This window comes from Equus asinus, chromosome 21 (assembly GCF_041296235.1).
Source record: "Equus asinus isolate D_3611 breed Donkey chromosome 21, EquAss-T2T_v2, whole genome shotgun sequence".
NCBI lineage: Eukaryota > Metazoa > Chordata > Mammalia > Perissodactyla > Equidae > Equus > Equus asinus.
Window position 1 is genome coordinate 35,545,751 of NC_091810.1, and position 26,444 is coordinate 35,572,194.

General features: G+C 36.8%; 1 protein-coding gene across 39 annotated transcripts in view; it reads left to right on the forward strand.

Moving 5' to 3' along the window:
- Window positions 1–26,444, forward strand: part of MAGI1 (membrane associated guanylate kinase, WW and PDZ domain containing 1) — a 598,403-nt gene that overhangs the window by 497,292 nt on the left and 74,667 nt on the right. For 18 of the 39 annotated variants that reach the window (XM_070493531.1, XM_014859296.3, XM_014859298.3 and 15 more), the window contains 5 exons: window positions 9,816–9,898; window positions 14,006–14,044; window positions 19,245–19,302; window positions 22,298–22,407; window positions 24,451–24,543. In XM_070493531.1, coding sequence (XP_070349632.1) covers window positions 9,816–9,898; window positions 14,006–14,044; window positions 19,245–19,302; window positions 22,298–22,407; window positions 24,451–24,543 — 383 coding nt within the window. The remainder of the gene's footprint in view (window positions 1–9,815; window positions 9,899–14,005; window positions 14,045–19,244; window positions 19,303–22,297; window positions 22,408–24,450; window positions 24,544–26,444) is intronic. The other 21 variants (XM_014859300.3, XM_014859306.3, XM_014859297.3 and 18 more) reach the window with 2 other exon arrangements.

Genomic DNA, 26,444 nt, shown 5'->3' on the forward strand with positions numbered 1-26,444 from the left:
CTCTCTTAATTGTGTCTTTTGAAGGGCCAGAAGTTCATAATTTTGATGGAGTCTAATTTATTAATTTTTTTGTTTGTGAATTGTGCTTTTAGTGTAGTAGCTAAGAAATCTTTACCTAACCCAAAGTAATAAAGCAGTAATTTTCTGCTATATTTCTTTTTTTTATTTATATTTCTTTTTTTTTGATCCATTTTTTGTTTTTTTTACATGGTGCAAAGTGTGTGGATTGAAGTTTGAAAATATATACATGTGTAAAGTCTTTCAAAATTATAAACGTAAATTCTATATAGTTAAACATCTAATAAATAACCTTTACTGAAAAGGAAAAAAATATATATGATTGAAACCATTCTAGAAAATCTAAGATAATATGACTTCTTAACCAACAATAGTCAATTTTGAAATTGCTGTACTTTGACTCTATTAAGATTCACCATAGTTTTATGTATCACTAAAACAGAAAATGCCTAGTTAAACTGTAAAATAAACAAAAACAGATGAATCTCTTATACTCAAATAGATTGAAGTTCTGCTGTTCAGTGAACAGTAACAAAAGAGGGCATTGCAGAACAATATATGAAGTGTCTCACTGTTGTAAAATATATGGATATATGCAAACCTGTGCTCTGTACTATATGTGTACGTTAGTTTCTATGAATATGTAGATATAGCTCTCTATATAGAAAAATTCTGGAAGTATCTATTAACACTTGAGTTTAAGTTAAGTAAGGAATTTATTTTCTAACCACGTTATACATTTCTGTGTGGTTTGAATATATAATTCCATTTAAATATATATCTCAGCACATGCTTTGTAATTAGAAAAATCAGTGAAGATAAGAAAACATAACTTTTCTAAAGACATGGGAGTAAGGGAAAGGCTTGGGTCTCAGAACACACTCTTTCAGAACCTACCTAGGAAATCTGAGATAAGAGAACTAGAGCTTGTGTGTTCTTTTCCAGCCAGAAGAAGGGGACAATCCTCGTTTCTATGTTCATGTTTACAGCAAATGCTTATTAAAGACAGGGTTGGAAGATGTAGTCTTTTCTTTTGAATCAGGGAAGTTTAGTGGTTAAGAGCTCACCTGAAAAGTCATTGTTTCCACCACTTAGTAGTTATGTGACCTTGGGAACTTGAGTTTACCATGTTGCATCTCAATTTTCCATATCTGTAAAGGACATGAATATTATGAATCATACCTACCCTGTCAGATTGTCATGAGAATTAACTGGGATAATGGATGTAAAGTACCTGAGCTAGTACTAATCAGTGGGCATTATTATTACTGTTACCATTTTCATCATCATCCTCTTTGGTTATTACAGAGGAGTTTAAACGTTGTTATAAAAAATGGATGTCAACTATGAGCTCAAGATTTTGTACTTAGCTTTTGCAATAAATTACCTTTGAAATTATGTCTATTAGTAAGGGAGACTTGTGTTGGGAAAAGGAAAGCATAACAGGCATTCCTGATACAGAGTAATGTGTGAAACTCAAATTCTTGGAAAAGAATGTACCAATAATTTTGCTAAAGACTGACTTGATAATTTGACAGAAGCAAGTTGATTATTTGGATGGTTAGTGAAATACTAGCCCCCAAGACTCTGGCTGATGTGTAGGACAGTACAGGGATTTGCTTACTTTTCATAATCTAATGTAACTTTTAACTGATGCTAGGCCAATGTTTCACTGGCCTAATGTTTAGTAGAAAAATTATACAGAAGTGTGGCTTATTACGACAACTATGGGATTTGGTTTGCAGCTATCAAATTCGGTAGATATTAAGTGATTAGATACACACCATTTATATTTTAGCCTAAATTATATTTCATGGTTAATGAATTTTCAGGTGTCCTTTATTCTGAAGAACTTCATCTTAGAGTGTCTTACGTTGAATAGCAAGTTAAATTTCTGTAGAATCAGATCTACCTTGTTTTATGTATATGTGTGTATTTTAGTGTTGCAGTTTATGGGAAATCTAAGACATAGTGAAATTTTAAAAGAACATTAAAAATCAAGCACAGACTTACAAATCCTGGGCTTATATAGAAAATAAACGTAGGAAGACTTTGAGAGCAGGAATAATTAAGGCAGATTGGCTAGGGAGCTTGGGATCAAAGGAATGACAGGTGACGAGTTCCCTGAGCTTTCCTTTTACCTCGTATATCCCAGACTTAGAGCTGAAGAAGCCAGTAACCCAGAAAAACCAACAGGTGGAGACAAAAAAAAGCCCTCTGTAGCTAGAGGACCTGGAACGGGACATCCTACAGGACAGAACACTTTTAGTCAATGACCGCTGTGCTCCAGTAACAGCACGGAAAAACCTGTGGTCCCAGCCCTGCCAGCAAAGATCAAGTGGGAAGCCTAGTCCTCCACCTCTATAGGCTGTAACTGGAAGCCCAAACCTCTTTGCCAGGGTAGCGTTAAAAAAGGCTCAGTATAGGGGCTGGCCCCGTGGCCGAGTGGTTAAGTTCGCGCGCTCCGCTGCAGGCGGCCCAGTGTTTCGTTGGTTCGAATCCTGGGCGCGGACATGGCACTGCTCATCAGACCACGCTGAGGCAGCGTCCCACATGCCACAGCTAGAAGAACCCACAACGAAGAATACACAACTATGTACCGGGGGGCTTTGGGGAGAAAAAGGAAAAAATAAAATCTTTAAAAAAAAAAAAAAAAGGCTCAGTAGAGAGCTGGGACTTTGATTGTACCCAGGCACTAGTGAGTACTTCCCCAATCTCCATGTGGATTCAATGGAGACCATGTAGTGGGAAGGCTGGACTTCCACCCTGACCTGGCAGTAATGAGGCAGCCTCCCTCTTCCTGCTGGAGTAGTGTCAGAGTCAGTATTTTCACCACCATCTAGTAATAAAGAGCCTCCTTCCCTCCCTGTGGAGTCAGTGCGAGCCAAGTTGGGAGCAGTAATGAGGCACTCCTGTCCCTCCCAGCCAAGCTGGTATCAGTGGAGGCCGAGGGGGCACCTGAAACTCCCATCCCCACTCAGCAGTACCAAGAAGCTCCTCGTCCCCTTGGGTGTCAATGAAGGCCAAGTGGGGACTCTGAACTTCTACCTCCACTGAGAAATAACAGGTGGTACCACCGCTTCCCCTGCTGGAGTAGTGTCAGGAAAAGCCAGCTAAAATAGAAGGTTTAAATAAGATCCGAAGTGCTATAACATAATACCCAAGATGTCCAGGTTTTAATTTTTAAAAATCACCTGTTACACCAAGAACCAGGAAAATCTCAAATTGAGGGAAAAAAGACAATCAGTAGATGCCAACACCAAGATGGCAGAGGTGTTAGAATGATCTGATAAAGATTTTGAAGCAGCCATCATAAAAGTGTTTCAATGAATGATTATAAACGTGCTTAAAACAAGTAGAAAATTAGAAAGCTTCAGTAAAAAAAAGTCTCAGCAGAGCAATAGAAGAAGTAAACAATGGAAAGTTTAGAACTGAAAAATACAAGAATCAAAATAAAAAGCTCAGTAGGTGGATTCAGCAGCAGGATGGAGGGGAGAGAGAAAGAATCAATAAACTTGAAGATGGAAAATAGAAATTACCCAATCTGAACAACAGAGAGAAAGTTGACTTAAAAAGAACAGAGCTTCTTTTGGAGTCCCAGGAGAAGAGGAAGTAGGTAGAGCTGAAAAAGCACTTGAAGAACAAATTCTTCAAATTTGGCCAAAGAAATAAACCTACAGGGAAGCATAATGAACCCAAACAGGATAAACCCAAAGAAAACTACACCAAGACACATCATAGTCAAACTTCTGAAAACTGAAGACAAAGGAAAATCTTAAAAACAATGAGAGAAATGACACATTACTTATATGGATGAAACAGTTCAAATGACAGCGTATTTCTCATCAGAAGCCCCAGAGACCAGAAGGAAGTGACACAGCATTTTTCAGGTCCTGAAAGAAAAGAAGAATCAACCCAGAGTTCTATATCCCATAAAAATGAAGAAGAAATCAAGATATTATTAGATGAAGGAAAACCAAGAGAATTTGTCACCAGCAGGCCTGTTCTAAATAAATGGCTAAAGGATATCCTGTAAACAAAAAGAAAAATATAAAAGAAGTAATCTTGGACTATCAGGAAGAAAGAACAATGGAAAGAGTAAAAGTACAGGTAAATAGAATAAATTTTCTCTTGTTCTTGAGTTTTTAATTAGACTTGAAAGTTGAAGTAAAAGTTATGACACTGTCTGATATGCTTCTAAATGTATGTAGGGAAAGCATTTAAGACAATTTTTTTATAAATGAAGGGAGGTAAAGGGATATGGATGGAGATATATAAACACATACATACATACATAAACATACACATATACTGTATCATCTTTGGGCTAAAATAATATAGTATTTTAGTAACAAAAATAGCATAAACTGGGTGGCTTAAATAATAAACATTTATTTCTCACAGTTCTGGATGCTGGGTAGTTCAAGATCAAGGCACCAGCAGATTTATATCTGATGAGGACCCACTTCTAGTTCATACATAACCATCTTCTCACTGTGTCCTCACATGGTGGAAAAAAACAGAACAAACAGAATAAAGTACAAAATGAAAGACTTAAACCCTAAGATATCAATAATTACATTAAATGAATTTAACTCAATACAGGTGTTAAGAGAGAGACTGGCAAAGAGACTAAAAAATATGACCAAACTTTGTGCTTTCTACAAAACTTACTTCACATAAGACAATATTGGTGAATTGAAAGTAAAAGTCTGAGAAAAAATATATCTTGAAACATTAATCAGAAGAAAGCAAGAGTTGCATATTAATATCAAATAAAGTAGGAAAATCTCCAAACACTTAGAAACTAAACAACTCACTTCTAAATAATTCACAGGTCAAGCAAAAGTCTCAAGGGAAATTTTTTTTTTTTAAAGATTTTATTTTTCCTTTTTCTCCCATAGCCCCCCAGTACATGGTTGTGTATTTTTAGTTGTGGGTCCTTCTAGTTGTGGCATGTGGGATGCCACCTCAGCATGGCTTGATGAGCGGTGCCATGTCCGCACCCAGGATTCGAACTGGTGAAACCCTGGGCCTCTGAAGCAGAGTGCATGACCTTAACCACTGGGCCAGCCCCTTATGGGAATTTTTTTTAAAAAAATTGAACTGAATGAAAATGAAAATACAGCATATTCAAAAGGGTGGGACACAGCCAAAGCAGTGATAAGAGGTAAATTTATAGCACTAAACACATATATTAGAAAAGAGGAAAAGTTGCAAATCAACAATGTAAGCTCCCAACTCAAGAACCTAGAAAAAGAAGAGCAAATTACATTTGAGGTAATTAGACAGAAAGAAAGAAAGTACAGAAATCAGTGAAATTGAAACAAAAACAGTGAAGAAAATTAGTGAAACAAACAGCTGATTCTTCAAAAGATTAATAAAATTGAAGAACCTCTAGCAAGACTGACAAAGAAAAGTTGAGAAAAGTCCCAAATTACTAATATTAGGAATTAAACAAGGAATCACTGCAGACCCTGAAGACATCAAAAAGATGAGAATGCTGCCGTCAAGTATGCACACATAAATTTGACAACTTAGATGAAACAGACTGATTCCTCAAGAAGCACAAACTACCACAGTTCATCCAGTATGGAACAGAATTGGTATGGAACTCAATGGTATGGAATTTACATAGCCCTGTAACTATTAAGGAAAATAAACTTGTCATTTAAAAACTCCTGGAAAAGAAATCTCCAGAATCAGATGCTTTCACTGGAGAACGATTCAAAGAAGAATTAACACTATTTCTGTGTAATCTCTTCCTGAAAGTCGAAGAGCAAGAACACTGCCCACTTATTTTTATGAAGTTAGTGTTATCCTGTTACCAAAAACAAACAAGGACAATAACAAGAAAAAAGGAAACTGCAGAGCAATATCCTCATGAATATAGATCAGTAATCTGTAACAAAATATTAGCAAATAGCTTTCAGCAATATAATAAAAGAATTGTATACAGCATGACCAAGTGGGAATTATTCCAGGGATCAAGACTGACTTAATATTCGAAAAATTAATCAATGTAATCCACCATATTAAGAGACTAAAGAAAAAAAAATCACATCATATTCATCAGTACACTAAAAGCGTTTGGCAAAATTCAGCACTCATTCATGCTAAAAATTCTCAGAAAAGTAAGAATTGAGGGGAATTTTCTTGACTTGAAGAATGTCTACAAAAACCCTATAGCTAACATTATACTTAATGTTGAAAGAAAGTACTTTGTCTACAAGATTGAGAACAAGCCAAGGATATTAGCTCTCACCACTCTTATTTAACATCATGCTTGAAGTTCTAGCCAGGATAATAAAGCAAGAAAAAGAAATAAAAGACATACAGAGTGAAAAGGAAGGAATAAAAGTACCCCTCTTTGCAGATTACATGACTATCTTTATAGAAAATCACAAAACAAATACAAAAAGAATTCAATAAGTGAGTTCAGCAAGATAAAAGATAAGTATACAAATAGCAATTGTATAACTATGTATTAGCAATGAACACATGGACAAAAAATTCAAAATAAAATACAATTCACATTTACTTCAAAAAAGGAGTACCCTTTAGGTATAGATCTAGTAAAACATGTACAGGACTTTGTATGCCATAAACTACAAAACACTGCTGAATGAAATCAGAGAAAGTCCAAATAAGTGGAGAGGCAGGCTCTATTCACAGATTGAAAGACTATGATTGATACAGTGAAGATGTCAGTGCTCCCTAGATGGATATAAGAGTTTAATGCAATTCCTGTCAAAATCTCAATGACTTTTTTTTGTAGATATAGACAAGTTTATTCTGAAATTTATGTGGAAAGGCAAAGGAAGTAGAATAGCTAAAACAATTTTGAAAAAGAAGAATAAAGTCAGAGTAATAAGTCTGTCCAATATCAAGACTTGTTAAATAGCCACAGTCATAAAGGCTGTGTGGTATTGATGAAGAAATAGACACAGATCAATGGAACCCAGAATCAGACTCACAAATGTGTCTGGCTGATTTTCAACAAAAATGAAAAAGCATTTCAATGCAGGTAAGGTAGACTTTTCAGTAAAATGGTGCTGGAGCAAGTGCATAGCCAGAAGCAAATAACCTCACCCGAAACCTCACACATTATGCAAAAAAAAATTAAGTCAAAATAGATCATCACAGACTTAGGTGTAAAAACATAAAGAAATAAAACTTTTAGGAGAAAAACAGCGAAATATTTGAGATCTTGGAATAGGCAAAGAGTTCTTAGACTTGACATTAAAAATATCTCTAAAAGAAATAATTGATAAATTCATCTTTATTAAAATGAAAAACATTTGCTTCACCAAAGACCCTCATAAGAGGATGAAAATACAAGCTACAGACTGGCAGAAAATATTTGCAACCCCTGTACCTAACAAAGTGTTGGTATCTAGAATATATAAAGAATTGTTAATACTCAACGGTAAAAAAACCAAATCATCCAAGTGGAAAATGAACTAAAGACATGAACAAACATTTCACTGAAGAGGATATGCACATGGCATATAAGCACGTGAAACAATGTTCAACATCATTAACCGTTGGGGAAATACCAGTTAAAACCACAATGATATATCATTACACGCCTATGAGGATGGCTAAAATAAAAAAATAGTTAACAACACTAAATGATGGCACAGATGTAGAGAAACTGGATCACTCGTACATTGCTAGTAGGTATGTAAAATTGTATGGCATTCTAGAAGATAGTTTGATAGTTTCTTAACAAGCTAAACAAGCAACTTGCATACCACCCAGGAATTGCACATTTGGACAGAGAAGTGAACACTTATGTTGGCACAAAAACCTGTATGTGAATGTTTATGGATTTATTTCAAATAACCAAAAACTGGAGACAACCCAGATGTCCCTTCATTGGTTAAACTGTGGTACATCCATGCCATGGAATACTATTCAGCAGTAAAAAGAATTAATTATTGATACCTGCAACAGCCTGTATGAGAATTCTGCTGAATGAAAAATGCCAATCTCAAAAGATTACGTATTGTATGATTTCATTTAAGTAATACTTTTGAAATGACAAAATTATACAAATGGAAAACAGATTAGTGGTTGGCAGGAGTTAAAAATGGCTTTTGGAAAAAGAGGTTGGAAGGGAACCAAGTGCGGCTACCAAAGGGCGTGAAGGATCCTTGTGATGATGAAATTGTTTTGTATCGTGACTATTTATCAATGTCCTAGTTGTGACGTCGTACTATGTAGTTTTACAAGATGTTAGTATTGGTGGAATCTGGGTAAAAGACATGTGGGATCTCTCTGTGTTCTTTCTTATAACTGCATGTGAATCTACAATTATCTCAAAATAAAAAAAGTATTTTAAAAAAATCATACATAATCTTCCCTCCCAGCACTCACCATTTTTACTATCTTACTGTGTGAATAGTGCCGACCATAGGTTCTAATGTTAGACTCCCTCAGTTTGGTTCCCAGTTCTGCCATGTGTCAACAGAGTGTCCTTGGGCAAATTTTTTCACCTCTCTGTTGTTTTCTCATCTGTAACATGGGGAGTAAAAATTTGACTACTAATAACACTCTTCATAGAGTTATTGTAAGGATTAAATAAACTGATACATATAAAAGAACAAATTCTGGTAGCTGTAACTGGACAAATAAGTAGCATTGGTGGTGATAGTTGTTACTATGTTGCCTTTCATTTGTTTGTTTGTTTTTCTTTTAACAGAGTTGAGATAATGTGTGTATGCCTTTCCACATTCTGTTTTTCAGTTAAGCCATGATTTTTCAACAATTAATAAGATTCAAATCTAAAATAAAGAACTGTGACAATTTTTGCAATGTATTTACAACCTAAACTTCAGACTTCCAAAAAATTTAGGTTACTACTTGACCTGCAAAAAAAATTTTGTTTTTAGTTTCTTGTTTTCCTTTCTGGTTTGCAGCTAGAACGACTAGACTTGTAGCTCTTTGTCTCTCCTATTTAGCTTGCATAGAGTGGACTGGGAGCTCGTGCAGAACTTTGTCCCCGTGTATTTACCTGCTATGGGGCAATTCTTCCAGTCATTCTTGTGACATTTCTAACATGACTGAAGAGCAATATAGATTCTTGGGAATTCTCTGTAAACTTTCAGACCTTTAAGGGTCCAGTCAGTGTCTGTTGGAACACTTCATGTAGAGTTAGGCCGTACCTTCCAGAAGAAAATTGGGTGACATGTTTAGCTTCTCTGTTTCTTGGCCCAGGTTCTATTTATGATAGGTAATTTTTGATTGCCTTCACTATGTCTGAAGCAAAATTTGGGAAGGACTCTAATCATATGTCTTAACAGCTTTGAGCCACTTGCATGAATTGAGGTAGTTTCATACTGTCGTGAGAATTCTTCTGTAATCTAAGGAGTGAAATAGCAGCCTTCTTTGTGAATTCCAGCATCCAAGATTTAAGTCATAAACAAATTTAAAATAAATTGGCCTTTGCTCTTTGGCAAATACCAAGCCTAAAGTAAGTCTAGACAAGGGTAGGTGATATAGATAAACAGTGTCATTTGGAACTCATTTTTCAAAAATAAAACTGGTATTACATTTTAAGCTCTCCATAATGGAATGATTATTTCTTAGGTAAGTAAAAAGCCTACCTAAGATCCTTTGCAAGCCATTTTATAATTCCAAACTCAGGCTTTCTTCTGGTCTGGGTTGCTGTTGAAAAATATCTTTGCTTTGGTCAAAGAGCAAATGTTCAAGAATATATAATTCTTCTGTCATTGGGCTTTGTGCTTATTTTCTTTTCAAACAAATTCCTTGTTTTTGTTTCTGGATTGCAGCCATAATACAAAAACAACATCTTGGTTAGACCCTCGGTGCCTGAACAAGCAGCAGAAGCCTCTGGAAGAGTGTGAAGATGATGGTAAGGCTCTAGGAAGGTCTTGGTTCTAGTGAATTGGGGGCTTGTTCACACGTGCAAATTTTAAAAAGTTGTAGCAAGGTCAACCATCTTTTAACAATGAGTTTTTAAAAGGTAATCCAGTTTCTAGTAAATGTATTATGGTTTCCAAAAGCAGGAGGAAAATCGGTAGAATTGTTTTTAAACGAATGATTTGTTCACACGTAAAGGCAGAGCATACTAATATCTCCATTAGAAACAGAACTTTAGCGCAGTCAGAAACTATTCAAATGAAGATCCAACCTCCACCTTCCAGAACTTGGAGAGAACTCTAGAAAGTCTCTAGGAAGACAGAAACCAGCGATGCCCCAGTAACTTGCCTGTTGGACCCTAACCCTATATTATGAAAGTCTTAGAGGACAAAATTAGGAGCTTTTCTTGAACTCTACGTATTTCGTGACTATGTTGTTTCCCCAGTCTTGGAATAGGGAAAGCAGATCTTGACTTGTTGGGGAATCTCTGTGTAACATAGACTACATCCTAAATATATGAAAAATGTATTCTTCCAAGAAAGACTGAGGTGTTACCCCTAGCCCCACTCTCCCCATTAATCTCTGAAAAGAATCAACTGGCTCTAAGAGTTACGATTAAAAGAAGTTTATTTCAAGGCTTTGGGATTTCTAATTACTTTTCCAAAATGAAAAAAAAGTTAAGACAGAGCAAATATGTTCCTTTTCAGTACACTGAAATCTATCCCAAGTTTTACCAAAATTACTTTCCGACATGGACGAATTAAAAGGGAAATGGTTTGCTTTGCTATTCATTATTCATTTCTGGCATTTGAATTAGTGGTATAATTATTGGATGCATATTTTATTGTAAGCTGGTGAAACTTTATTAATTTATCCTATGGGGCAGAATTGTTGTATATATAAACTTGAGATTTGTTTGAAAATGTAAGCTTGTAAAGTATAATACTGTCAAAACGTTGTTCTTCAAGATCCTTCTGTTATACATGGATTGCAGATTATATGAAATGAGCATAGAATTGTGTGTTCACTTCACGTGGAAACACAAATCTTCTGACTGAAGAGGCGTGACTGAGACACATTTTGTTTTGGTTGCTTAGCCCTGTTCCTAAAGAAGGAATGGCACGGGTGTAGTCAGCTGCATTATTTTGCATGGTTATAGGATAATGGACTGTCCTGATTATTCAAGTACCTGTTTAATATATAATACATAAGTAACCAATTTTCAAAGATCAGAACATAAAATACATTTAGCCATAAAATTTCATAGAACAAAATTTACTCTGTATTTGGTGCCTGATGATTTTGAAGGTAAGTTAGGCACTCTTATTACCATAGGATCTTCACTGTCAGTATCCATTATAGTTAGACTGGGAATGTATGAAAATGCCTGTTAATATAATTTTATAGATCATAGAAGACTCCAATAGGTTTTACTGAGAAAAACTGTCAATGTAGTAAAAGTATTGAGTAGAATTACTAAATGGTTTTGTTACCAAATCTAGTTAATTTTTAGATTCTCATTATTGGTGTTAATGTTATTTCCTTTGGCACAAGTATGTATTCATACCAAACACAGTTAGTTCAGTAATTATCCCTTCAACATTAGAATTCATATATTCTATTTTTAGTAGAAGTTATATGTATGTCTGTGTGCCTGTGTACACAAATAGTATAAATATATAACCAGATTATACCACTATGACAAGTATCAGTTCCCATACCCGTATTTTCAATTGCCAGTTCACACAAAGCTGCCCTGTGTTGTTTATATGATGACACAAAGAAGAATAACATTCTTGGCCACAATATTGTTCCTGTATTTCTTTCTACTCTCTATAGGTCATATGCACGTGGAATGTAACAGTATAGCATCATACTTACTGTAAAAATTTTATATTTTATATTTCCTATCTCAAAAAACGTAAGAAACTAGTTTGGGATTTTGATCTTCAGTGTATAACTCCTTTTGTCATTTCTGTGTATCTAGTTCAATCAGAAGCCTTGCCACCCTGCCTTTGAGCTCCAGGCCAGAGTTGATCTGCCTGGTTAATCACACTGTTTGTCTCAAAGAGACTTCAAACTCAATATGATTAAAACACAACTAATGATCTCCCCCTGCCCAAATCTGGTCTTCTGTAAGTGTTCCCTATCTCAGTTTTGGGTAAATCCATGCATTTTTAAGAGTCTCCTTTGACCTGTTACTTTTCTTCACCCCCATTTCTAACCCATGTCCAGCTGAGTTCACTTTACCTCCCATACATCTCTGGAATCCATCCACCATTTTCCTCACCACCTCTACCGTCCTAGTCCAGGTCATGCTCATCTCCCACCTAGGCTCTTGCCCCTCTCCTTCTTACCCTGCACTCAGAACAGTCTTTTAAAATGTAAATGTGATTGTTTATCACTGACTACCCGACAAGCCATATTCAATGGTGCTCTCAGTCTGCTCGATAAATGCCAGTCCTCATGTTGCCTCTCCAAGCCCTGTGTGTTTCAACCTCTCCAGCTTATCTTACTCTGCTGCTCCCCACTCTCTGCCCTTCATCCCCACTAGTTCCTGCTCCATGACATTTAGAGATGCAGTTCTCTCTTAGAATACTCTTAGATTACACAAATAGTTATTGAATGTCTTCTCTGTGTCACATGTGTTCTAGGGACTTCAGATGTATTAATGAACACAGCAAACAAAAAGCTCTGCTCTTGGAGAACTTAAATTCTAGTCGTTTTTCACTCTAAGTCTTTCTATTAAATTTTGCGTAACCTTCAGATTACAGTTCAGGGACTTTTCTGTGACCTTGCCCCCAGATATGATTAGTTCATTCTATTATGTGTCTTACTCTAGAGAGCTTATCATAGTTTCAGTTTTATTTTCACTTATGTGAGCTTTGGACTTGTCTCCTCCTCCAAAAGGGTAGAGATGTGTCTGATTGTGCTCATTTTAATATCTCTGTCACCTAGAACAGTGACTAGCACATAGTAGGTCTCATTAAATAATTATTAAAGAAATGAATGAAGATTTTATGTAAATCAGATTTCCTTTTTAAGAAAAAATGCTAGTGTCAAAACTTGGTGTTGGCCGTTGGCTAGTTTTTAAATGAAGAGTTTACAAGATGGATAGGGCCATGTTGGTTACTAAAGTCAATCGTTGATTGATTGATTCATTCATTTGAGAAATATTTAGTATCTACCATGTACCAAAAACTAGACTAGTCACTGAGCATATTGTGGTAGTAAAAACAGGCTTGATCCCTGTGTTCTTGGAGCTCACAGTGGAGGGGACAGCCACCTGCTCTGTAGCTGGAGAGACTTAATGAATGAAATGATTTGTATGCTGTCCTGTGTTCTCTTCTCGGTAATAATAAGATGTTAGCAAGAGGAGATCAAGACTGGGAAAGATCTTGACTTGTTTTGCTCATTGAAATTATTGAGAACATTTTCATTCTAATATTTCTGAGCTGTTTGACTTATAAATCTTATATAAAGTAAACTCTGGCCACTAATACTCCTTTCAGGGCAGCCTTTGAGCCTTGCTTCCCTAATGTACATCATCATGACATAACTCATCTTTCTAACTCCTATCGAAAAGCATTGACTTGTAACTCATTTTACAATCTGCATTCTCGATTTCACCTTACCTTCCATTTTTCAGGCAGCAGTATTACTTATAAGTTAAGTAATGCTTTAATTGTGAGTATAATTGCCTCACTAATTGGAGGATTATTGAAGGATTGAAAGGACTAATATTGAAAGATCTAACATCTTTGTTTGCTCGAAATAAGATCTGTTTTAAGTGTTCCCACTTAAGAACATTGAAACCGCAAAGGTATTTGTCATCTTTTACAACCAATCAAACCCTCTTTTGACGTGCAAGGAAATGAGCCGTATAATTATGTTGCCAATATCAGCTCTTCCTGTCTTGTGATTTACACTGAGGTCTTGAGTTTACTAGCCAAGCCAATGAAATAAGCCACAATGCAGGTAAGGACAAAACAGAGTGATGTGTTTGCTGCTGTTTTTCTGAGGGGAGTTTCTTTCTTGGTGCTGGTGTCTGAATTTTTCTTTCTCTCTTTTCTGTCTCATTCCTGCTATTCCTTTGGAGAAGAAGGGGTCCACACCGAGGAGCTGGACAGTGAACTAGGTAAACCCTCCCAGCCGGCTACTGCTGCATGATTGCCTAAATGGTTTTGTCTCCGGTGAATTGCTTAATCTCTTGGTTTCTTTAGTTTACGCTTCTCCATTTATGATTTTTATTCCTGCTTATCCCTGAAAGGTCAATCTTACAACCCATGTGTCTGACTGCAGGCATCACGCAGAGTTGTAATAAATCGTGTCTACAAAGAAGAAGTCTGAGCGAATTGAGACTAGAATGAGATTTAAAAAATTGGTGCTAGGTAGTCTTATAAATTGAAGAGTAAGAAAAAACCAAGGAGATAGATACTTGCTGTGTTGCTTGGACTCCCATATAACCTATCTTGGCCTATTTCTGTGTTCGTTTGGTGTGGGTGTTTACAAAAAAGCAAAACAAAACCCACCAGACTAATTTAGAGATCTTTGTGGGAGTAACGACAATCCAACAATTTCAATGATTAATTGAATAGTTAAGTCTTAGCATTGAGTTGTTCTTAAGTCGCAGGCCACATGTTGACTTGTAACTGTAGTGAATGGCTTGAAAACCAGATGCAAGGTTTCTATGTGCCATTTTCCTTAGAGTGTGTATATCAATGTAAATCAGGTCTTGTCTACTCTAGCTATTACAGTTTAGAAATATTTTACATGAGCAGATAATGCCAAACTCTTTTATCTTTGCTGTTGGAATATATTAAGTTACGTGCCCTGCTAAGTTAAATGTTTTATGTTCAGCTTTTAACAATATTAAAATTAGTTCGCATTTCATCTGATGCATCTGCAGAAGGGTAGATGGGAAAGCACAAGTTTCGACTAAATTGCACATGAAAGCCTTGGCTGATTGAAAATTAACCAGAAGGTTGTTTAAGATCAATATGGATGGAACTGTCCTGAGTTTATTCAGTTAGCATAGCATTTTTGAGATTGCTTTAAGAACTGAAAATATAAATATTTAATGCAGATTATTGTTTTCATTTGATTTTATTTTTTATTATGCACAAAAAGATAATCAGTCATGGTTGACTAGTGTTATGATATAATAGAATTTAACTCTGTTTTTCTTAATGTTTGGGGCGTATCATGTTGTAATTGATGGCTATGCCAGCAATGTTCGATAACTATTGATAGATCTATTTTTAAAGATGTTTAATACGTTGGCCTTGTGGTCATTGTGGTCGGAATGACTTGAGGTTCAACCTGTGTAATAGAACCATTTGAAACTAATTTTATCAAAAAAAATTTCTCAATCCAGTGATATTAGATGAAGTAATTGAAAAAGACAGAACTAGGTTTTCCAGACACAAAATTAGTGCCTTAATCATTTGTTGAACCAAGTGATTCAAGTCTTGCTACCTGCCTATTATATGTGAGTGACCACTGCCATCTGTGGGCAGCTGGTGGAGATAATACAGCTGTGCATAGGGCTATGGAAGTTTGAATGTTGAAAGTTTTAAGAGAAAAGTTTCTGTGTTGTTTTTTTCCCCATGTAACTGTAACATTGTGGAAATTTTGCTTGTTGTTAAAGACTGCAAAAAGTAAGTTTTAATGGCTGCATGGTATCCCTTCTCATGGTCATAGCCATAATTCTGGGTGATGGTTTGGTGAAGTGGTGGAGCTGTCTCTGGGGTCAGATCAGGCTGCCTGGCTTCATATCCTGGCACTCCCACTTCCTGGCTGTATGACTTTGGACAAGTCATTCACCTTCTCTTGGCTTCTCTTTCCGTATCTATACAGAAAGCCTGAAGGAGGAGCTCCCATTGTGGTTGTGAGGAGACTTAATGAGAATGTCTCTCAATATTTGTCGCTGTGGTCATCACATATTATTGTTTTTACCAGTTGTATTATTTATTAACTAATTCCCTCTTGTTGGATTTTTCAATACATTCCTTATGGTACTTTTTGCCTTTAATATTGGACAAGGCAGGAATATGTGTACTATAGAAATGTGTCCTTGTAGGTAGACTAGAGACAGGACTCTTGATTTTTGCCTGCACGTGTCTACTGTGGAAAGAGTGATGTGTACACACATTCACACACACACAGTTTTCTGTTGTGTTCACTCCACATTCTATTGACAAGCCGACTGCCCATTTTCTTAATAAGAGGGTCCTAATTTCAAACAATAGCAACTGTCAGGTTTTCGGTGAACAATATGGTTCCAGATGTAACAAGGAAACCCTCTCTGTAATCTGCCTCTGGGAGGCGGGGGTGGTTGGCTTGGATGTTGGACACAGATCATTTGATTATAGAGTTGTCATTTCTGAACTCTGTTGTTTGAGCTGGGTCAGTAGCTCCATTGTGCACTTTTGCTTTGCAGAATTTATCACACCCTCTGCAGACACCTCCCCAGAATCAAAAAGCACTTGCAGAACCTTCTTTTGGAATTATAAGGTATTCGTGTGCTGAACCCAATTAGGAGAGGTAGAGACAAGGACATGAGGTCCCCTCCCAACCCAAACTAAGTCACAGTTGTGAATATGACTTTCAGTCTGTGTGTTGACAAATCTTTGGTTTAAAGAATTTAAGACACTTCACTGCTCCGTATTTGCTTCAGTGAGGATGATGAGTACAGCGTGAGATTTTCAGAGGCAGGAACAGCAAGAAAGCAGACCATGTAAATCCGTCCTATTCCTTTTGTGCTTTCCTAGAACAGTTGCCATTTATTGAGCTTGTGTGCCCGGTGCTGTGCAGAATTTTCACAAGCATCCTCATTTAATCTATAGTCAGCCTTTGAGGTAAATCCAGGAGAAACATGTGGTTCTGAGATATTAAGTAACTAGACCAACACCAGACTTATGGAATGGTAGAGCTCAGGTTTAATCCCAGATCTGGGCAGCCCCCAAAGGGTCTTAGTGGCCTGAAATGGTGTGACAGGTTGTACAGTCTGGTCTAACGTCCGACAGTTGTTGAAACATAGTAGGGTGGCTCTTCAGCCATCTTCAGTGTTTAAAAAAATTGTAATGTTATCATTTTCTGGGCTTCAATATTTTCTGCCATTTTCAGTTTTTAGAACCAAATGGCAACTTTGAGGACAAATATCTTCCTTTTTTAAATCCATGACCCATTTCTATTTTAAGCATTAGGAGGCTAATTCCTGTTATTAAGTTAATCACCACATTGGAAGTGAGAGATCTATCTTTTCAATTTTAAATGAGTTTTAGCTTGAAAAACTGGAAAATTTCTGGAGTTTACCGATCTGTTCCGGAAGATGTGTTTTAATTTACAAATCTCCAGAAATACCGGTTGACTGACCTCATTTCTCAACTCTAGAACGTAAGTGACTGACCAGGTGACGGGACAAAGTCAAAGGTGTCTTCTTTTCTTGTACCCTCCTCGGACCTCTATCAAACCACTTAGCATGCCGAGTTTGAATTGTCTGCTCAGATGGTGCACTTGTAATTATCTTTGTGTCTCTGGTGCCTAGTACACCCACAGGCAGACAGTAGGTGCTCAATAAATGTTTGACAAATTACTAATGGAATGAATTGAATTCTTAATATTTTCCTAATTTTATCTAAAAATAATCCGGCCAAATATTTAAGGTTGGAGATTTGGTTCATTAAATATAATGTGGTCCCTCACACCCACCCATTCTTCTGCCCCATGCCAGAACAAAGATGACTGTGCACCAATTTGCATTTTCTTAATCTTTGATTTCCCAGCTCTTTGGAAATATTTTCCTGGTTTGCTTTCATTTAAATGGTAATTTCCAGCTTTGTAAGGGGAAACCGTTTCCCAGGCATTTGATTTGCATCAGTCCACAAGACTCTGCGTATAAAAATGCCACGTTGTATCAACGACTGCAAATTGGACCTGTCTTGCATTTTAGTAGCTTACGTCTCTCAGAATTCAAAGACTTCTTTAAAACCTGCTACATGTTTTAAAAAAAAAAAAATTAGAAGAAAAGGGAGAAAACTTGTCTTTTTGTTTGCAAACAAATAACATGTGGAGCAAAATCCATGAAATTAATGTTTCTTGATGTGCAGCCAAATCTGAGCAAAACATAAACTTTGAGTAGTTAAGCCTGTGTGTGTTTGGGTGCATGCACGTGACTTCATTTCAGTGTGGGACTGTTCGTGGCATATGTAAGCCGTATGCCCCAATGAAATGGTCACTATGTGAAAATAGTGACCACATGGTTCCTGGAATTTAAAAAATCTAGTATTTAAAAGTAAGTGATATTTCAAGTGTTTGTAATATTCCATTCAAGGTGGTCTTAATAGTTACTTTTAGGAATAATGATTCACTTTGCAGTATGGTATTACGCAAGCTTGCCTTAACTACGTACATATCAGAGTGGCTTTGAAATTGTTAATTGCTGCTCTGCCTAAAAGAACTGTTTAATGACATGAAACACAACCTAGTTGCTTCTTTCACCAACTCAAATTATCTGGTACAGTGGGCTTTTTTACAATAGGTTCTTGTTATAACAGAACTTACAGTTAACTAGTTAATAACGTTCTAACCTTTGATACAAAACCTTATGAGGTAAAGCCCAGTAGAGCACAGTTGAGTTTTCAGAAAGGCACATATATCCCTCAATGCCATTTTTCCACCACATTTGAAGGAATAAAATCTTCCGCTTTAGGTAGTGAGTTCTCAGAATGCAGGTCCTGTGTTTCTGCTTTCATAGGCAAAGTGCTGGTGAAAATGGGCCTGTGGAAATGTAGCAATCAAGTGATCGGTGTGTGCGTTTCAAAAACCCAATTCCATGTGGGAATTTTTGTATAGTTGGTAGCATTTCAGTTAGGAACAAAGAAAAAATAAGATGCAAATTTTATTTTATTCCAAGTAGAGCCAAAACAGCACTATTGTATAAAAAAAATTAATTTTCATCCATTTTTGCTTGTATGGTAAGGTAGTCTAGAAAGAAAATGCGAAAATGGTAAATATTTAAGATAGGAGCTAGGTATTCAAAGCAAATTTTAACTATATTTCCATTAAAATTTAATAGTTCATTTCGAAGGAAGACACCTAAGCTGCATTTTATTGTTTTATTTGCTTGCACAAAATATCAGTAAAGAATTGCTCTTCATGTAGAAAAATACACTAATAAAAATAATTCTCACTTTTTTTTTGTTAGGATATGCAGTTTTAATTGGATTTAACGCATCTTTATGAATCTTTCTCTTTTTGCCTAACTCAAGTGTTAAAAATCCCTAGGCCCTTGACGGATATGCTCTTCTTGCTCTAAATATTCTTTCACTTTTCAGAACTGCCTGCTGGTTGGGAAAAGATTGAAGACCCTGTCTATGGTATCTACTATGTAGAGTAAGTGCCTCTTAATCCACCGTTTAGTTTGCACCCCTCTGTGATTATGTACATTTATTCTGAACAGAATTTGCCACCATTATAATGTACAAACTAAATAATAATGTAATACTAATTTTGTAAAGAAAATACATATGTATATTTCAACGAATGAGAAAATATTAAGTGAATTTGAAGATGGTAAATTATACAGTTCGCGAGGGCACGATCCATGTCTTTTGTTTACCACTGTATTACCAAGGCCCAAAATTGTCCTGGTGTATGGCAGGTTCTTAATAAGTGTTAGTTGAATGAATGGGTGAATCAGTGAATGAATGAGCAAAGCAAGGATTCCGTAGACCAGATGAGTACGCGTTGTTTATCTTTAGGAGGAAGACCTGTTTTGTGTATTTTGCCCTGCCGATGTCTGAACTTCTCAGTAATTACTTATTTATTACTTCACACTTTCTAAAAGGATCAGACACATGTTAATAATGTATGGAATACTGGCAAGATTAAGAAGGAAATTGAGAACTAGCCTAAGTTGCAAGATTTTCTATGCCTGTTTGCCTCTCCCTTGCCTGAGGACCATAGACATGGCTCCTGTTCTCCATCTTTAAGTGTCTCAAACCCTTATCATGACCTCTTTATTATGTACCTTAGTCTAGCATTGGGCACACACTTTGGCCTTTCATCAGAACCATCTATTGGTAGGATGACACTAAAAAAAAATAAAAGAAACTCAAGAGATTAAACACTGAAAAAATACGCTCTATATCATTTCCTCTGAGAAAAATGAGAAATAACTAATAAAAGATCCTTTTGAAAGAAACAAATACCATATGAATATTCTATTATCATAATCCCACCTGCCACAGTGAAGATAACCGGCAAGCTTTCCATCCCTCGCAATGCTGGCAATGAAAAGTCACTTGTGTAATATCCTGGTGATAAGAATATATGATGCAAAAATGCCAGGCCATAAAGTGCTCAGCATCTTATTATAAAAAATTATGAGGAGCTGGCCCCATAGCCAAGTGGTTAAGTTCACATGCTCCACTTCAGTGGCCCAGGGTTTCACCAGTACAGATCCTGGGCCACGGACATGGCAACACTCATCAAGCCATGCTGAGGGGCCAGCCTGGTGGCACGGTGGTTAAGTTTGTATGTTCCACTTTGGCAGCCCAGGATTCACCAGTTTGGATCCCAGGTGCGGACCTATGCACTGCTTATCAAGCCATGCTGTAGCAGGTGTCCCACATATAAAAAAGTAGAGGAAGATGGGCACAGATGTTAGCTCAGGGCCAATCTTCCTCAGCAAAAACAGGAGGATTGGCGGCAGATGTTAGGGCTAATCTTCCTCCAAAGAAAAGAAAAAAGAAAAAAAAGCCTTGTTGAAGTGGCGTCCCACATAGCACAGCCAGAAGAACCTATAACTAGAATATACAACTATGTACTAGGGGGCTTTGGGAAGAAGAAGAAGGAAAAAAAAAAAGAAGGAAGATTGGCAACAGATGTTAGCTCAGGTGTCAATCTTTAAAAAAAAATTATGAGTCCAGTTTAGCAAGTGTCCTTGGCCAATACTCATGTTACCACCTCTTGACCTGACAAGAAGGATTGATGATTTGGGACTTCAGAAAGGCAAGCTCAGTCATTTCTTTGACCCTCATCATATAAAATTCTGTTGTGTGCTCTGCAGATCCTCTTTCTCACAGATGTACAGTGGGGTTTCTGCCTTTTTGGGGCTCATTTTAAGTCTCCCTCAAATAATTAGTGCCTTAAGAGAGAAAAGGAACAAGTGACGACAGCTTTGATGGATGAGAGACTTGGTTTGAGAAGCGTGTTATCTTACTATATACTTCTCCTTCCTATGTCTTTTCAGATCCACATGCCTGTTCTGTTAGACTATTTCTTAGCATGAAATTGCCTATAAGAATTAGGAAATAAACACGTAGTCCTATAACAGGAGTTAAGAGTAATAAGTTAGTCCACCCTATTTGACAAGCCTGGCTTTAAAAAATATTTCAAGTTCTAAATAATCACATAATAGGTATGTTCCAAAACTTCTAATGAAGTATGATTTTGATGAAGAAAAGAATACATCTGTGAATATGCATATGCTTGTGTGTGTATGTCTGTATGATGTGTGTATATACATATACATACAGGCCATGGCAAAAAAATAGATATTTATATGTCCGGATGTACACATATGTATGTGTGGTTTTGTTTTGCCATGGCCTTATTAGTTTTGGAGCCATCTGAAGTATCTGGGTCTTTGTCACTTTGAGCACATCACATTTGCTTAGGTTAGCTGCATTTGGAGTCTTTTTGCCTAAGGCATATACTTTTAATCCTGCCTCCGTGTCTATTGATCACAGTAGTTGACAGATGTTGCTGGAGTCCTTGTTTTCGTTGCGTCATTTGGATGAGTGCTCATGCTTCTGCAGACTCTGTTGTAGAAAGTTACACAGCAGTTCTTGCATTAAATGTTACAGACAACATCACGTCTCCACTTTAATCTCATTTTTTAATAATTCTACAATCTAATTCTTGGTGAATTAAAGCAGTCCCCTGTCAGGTGATTCCTTAGACATTTGGGTGAGTCAGTGGTTAAAATCCTGGGATTTGAGAGCAGACAGACCCGAGCTTGCTTGCCTCTTTACTATTTACTAGCTACATTACGTTAGGTGAGTTATTACTTAACTGCTCAGAAATTTACTTTCCTTATCCATAAAAGATGAATATAAATAGGACCTACCTCCTGGCATTTATTGAGGATTTTAAAATAAAATGCGTGTAAAACTGGTAGCACAATGCTTGGTACATACAAGAAGTCAATAGTGGAAACCATCCATTTTTATTTCTTCTTCCTAACTGCACATTTTGACACAAGATAGTCAACATCTCAGACCAACTGCTCTGCTCAGTTCTAATCATGGGACTTAGCCTGATTGGCATTTTGCTCATGGGATGAAATGTTTCCTAACTGAACACTGTCTGCCTTCTGCTTCAGCCACATCAACAGGAAGACACAATATGAGAACCCGGTTTTAGAAGCCAAACGGAAGAAGCAGATTGAGCAGCAGCAGCAGCAGCAGCAACAGCAACAGCAGCAGCCAGAAGGTTGGCTTTCTCTTGATCTGTGGGCGGAGGAGCGAGGCGAAGCCTGGGCGCTCACACCCCCATGTGGTCGGAAGAGGCCTCCATGACGATCACATCCTTCTCCTGCTGTGCTGGGAACTTGATCTCCTTGCGGGAGGAATACAGAGCTTCTGCTAGAGTTCTCCCTGCCCAGAACCCAGACAGCTAAAGTGGGGGACCCAATTCAAAGGGATTCCAGTCTCCACTTTAATTTAGAAAGGAGCCGTCATAAGTTTAGGGAACTTTCTGGTGGTGAATTCTCTTGTCCCAGCAGCATTTGCACAGCAACAGGTGTCCAAGTCCAAACCACTTTTAGCACGTTAAGAGGAGTTACTGGGTGTGAAACTGACTTTTAATTTTAGGAACATTACATGTAAGAATGAGAAAAAGCTGGTAATTTTGAATGCTTTTTAAAAAATTACAAGTTAATTCATGCTCTTTGTAAAAATATGAATAATTCAGGAATGTAGAACATTAAACTCTCCCCTGCTTACTCCCATCCCATCTTCAGCAATAAACACTGTGCAGAAAACTTCTAGGGATGTACAAAATAGGCATATTTTAATAAAAACCAGATCATAATTTTTATATAGATTAGTTTTGTGACTTTTTTTTCTCACTTAAATATATTTCTTGCATGGATTTCAAAGCTGGTTAATATAGATTTACTTTACGGTTTTTAATGGCTGTATAATATTCCATTTTATGAATCTCTCCACTTCATTTAGCCATCTTTTTATTAATAGATGCTTAAGTTTTTCTAGTTTTTCATTGCAATCTTTTAAAATAATAGGCTCACAACCCCCTCACTATAATGTGAATATCAAATATATGAATATCAAATATAACACTTCTCATATTATAACGTTGAATATAATAAATATAGGCTATAGAATGGAAGCTGAAAAACTTTTTCTGTAAGTGGCCAGATAGTAAATATAGTAGGACTTGCTGTTCATACGGTCTCTGTAATAACTACTCATCTTTCTCCTTGTAGTATGAAAACAGCTGTCAACAATATGTAACCAAATAGGAATGGCTGTGTCCCAGTAAAACATTATGTATGGACACTGAAATTTGAACTTCACATAGTTTTCATGTGTCATGAAATATTCTTCTTATTTTTTTTCCAACCATTTAAAAAGGTAAACACCATTCTTAGTTCACAAGTTGCGCAAAAAAGGGATTGGGCCCATTTTGGCTGGTTGGTCATAGTTTGCCAACCATTGCCATAGACTATATTTTAGAGTGAGCATGTATGTTATGTGTGATTGCGTGTGTGTATGTATTCACCTCATGAAACGTTCTCCTTTCTATCTTAATCTCTTTTCTATTTTAAAGAAAATGTTCTTTTAAATATTTTTCCTGAGCTGGTAAAACTTGGTAGTGTTACAAAGTATAGTTTGGGGAGTGCAAGTGTACCATTGAATGTGAGTGTCCAATCGAATATGTTAGCTGAGCTGCAAAGGCACTCTAGCATACATCTCAGGGGTCACTCACTGTGAGTTATTTCTGGGCTTCAAAGTGAATAAGACTATAGTTAGGACCCAGGAGTATTGGTAATGAGTCCCATTTGGATTTCAGAGATGATAGGAAATAGCACCTTAGCAAATTGCTGAAATCCGCCTTCACCACCTTAGACAAAGAGGCTTCAGCAGCCCAGCCCATGTCCCAGTTGCATTAGAGAAGTGTCTCCCTTATTGGGCTGGCTGTGGTTGACTCTGTATCTTTCCTGATGTTTTTTACTTGGTCTCACTTTGAACTCTCCAGCCAGAGAGAACTGGAGATTTATTGGTTATATCACAATATTTCTTTCCCCAGAGGTCTTAGAAGAGAGAGACAGAGAGAAATATCTTGATATTCTTAACATGGAGTGGGGTCAGATACCAATTTCTTTTTAATTTAAGTTCTCTGCCTCTGGCTTTATTGATTTGAGTAGTTTTATAATTAAGAGAAGGTGAATCCTAGTAAGTCAACCAGCCATTTAAAGTAAAATGAGTAAACTGTTTCTTCTCTTTCTTACAGAATGGACAGAAGACCATTCATCGCTTGTGCCTCCTGTAATTCCAAACCACCCCCCAAGCAATCCGGAGCCAGCCAGAGAAGCTCCGCTTCAGGGTAAAGTGTTTTTTATAATTGCATCATAGTGCTAGCTCAAAAATCTAATGTTGTTAAAGATACTTAAAAAAGTGGAATCTTGTAACTCCCGACTCATTCCTTTGATAGTAAAAACGGTAATTATAGAAATTCTAAATGTATTGTTAATCAGACTTGTCAAAAAGATTAGAAACTTTTCTGTATGAATTTCCTTAGCTATTTGTAATGCTCTAAAAATAATGACTGCTTGTCATAACGATCAATTTAAACCAGGGTTTTTCAACCTCAGCACAGGTGAGATTTTGGGCCAGATAATTCTTTGTTGTGGGGCTGCCCCGTGCCTTGTAGGATGTTCAGCAACATCCCTTGCCTCTACCCACTAGGTGCTAGAAGCACCCTTGCCCCTATTGTGACAACCAAAGTGCCCCTGGGAGGCAAAACCATCCCAGAGTTGCAAACCATTGATTTTGAGACCACAGATATTTAGTATTGTGTTAAATAAGAGAAATTGAAAACTCAGAATTAGATATTTCAAGATTCTAGTCAACATATTTGCACTTGACCAAAATTTTCCTATAAATGTAAGATGGTTTGATACTGAGTTTTAAATTCTCATCCCCTATTCTTACTGCAGTTTTGACATTTATGCATGTTTTACAACCTTTCACTGGGTCTCACTTATTTATATTCACAAATAGTGTGAGCTCCCTAGTGAGGTTCAGGCTTGAAAATTGGAAACTCCAGGATCTTGCTGCTTCCAGGCCCCATTACTCTTAAATGAGAGAGGAAGTTTTGAGGGTTTTTGTTTTTTGGTTTGGTTTTTTTCTCTTAAGTAAGAAAAATAGAACAAGCATTGTATTTGATAGAGTTGGGGAGTGAATGTTTGTGGTACAGAAACAGCTGTAAAAGTTTGTTATCCTCCTCTTTACATTTTTAAAGAGATATAACTGTATTAGACATAAAAAGATGAGAATAATTCCTTTCCCTAATTTTGATTCCTCCATTATAATTTTCATAAAAAGACATTGTTTCCCTGCTAGTTGATATCGTCATGAGATTTGTATTACTATCAATTGATGTAAAATAATTTCTTCTGGCTTGGATGTACTTTTTTTATGGTGATAATGGCTTTAATAAAGATAGAACGTAGTAGATAATAACATATTAACTTGGGCCCGCCCCGTGGCTGTGTGGTGAAGTTTGCGTGCTCTGCTTTGGCGGCCTGGCGTTCTCTGGTTTGGATCCAGGGCGCAGACCTATGCATTGCTCATCAAGCCATGCTGTGGCAGCATCACACATAGAAAGAGCTATAATGACCTACAACTAGGATATACTACTATGTACTGGGGCTTTGGGGAGGGGGAAAATAAAAAAGAGGAAGATTGGCAACCTATGTTAGCTCAGGGCCAATCTTCCTCAACAAAAAAAAAAGCATACTTTAAAAGAACATATTAACTAGATATTAACAACACATATTAACTACATATTAACAACTACATATTAACTAATAACAACATGATTGTGGCCTCCTTCATATTTTTAAATATAAAATCCCTTCTGCAGCCTCGTGTCATCTTATTTGCCCCCTCACTGTTAAGTTAGCTATACCAACCTTCTTTTCAGTTCCTCGAACTGGTGAAACTGTGGACCACGTCAGAGCCTTTGCATATGCTCTTCCTTCTGTGTGCAGCTCCGTTTTGCTTTCACTCCTTATTTTCCTAACTCCAACTCATCTGAAGTTTTGCTAAATTCCCCTGTCACATTCACTCTTTCCATCTTATACTTCTCATTTATAGAAATTTAACAGTTTATAATTAGTGCCCAGTTATTTAACAGTAGTTTCCTCTTTACATTTTAAAGCCCATGGAGCAGCAGACTGCTTTTTCCCTGTAGGATCCCCAATCTAGACATAATCCCTTTAG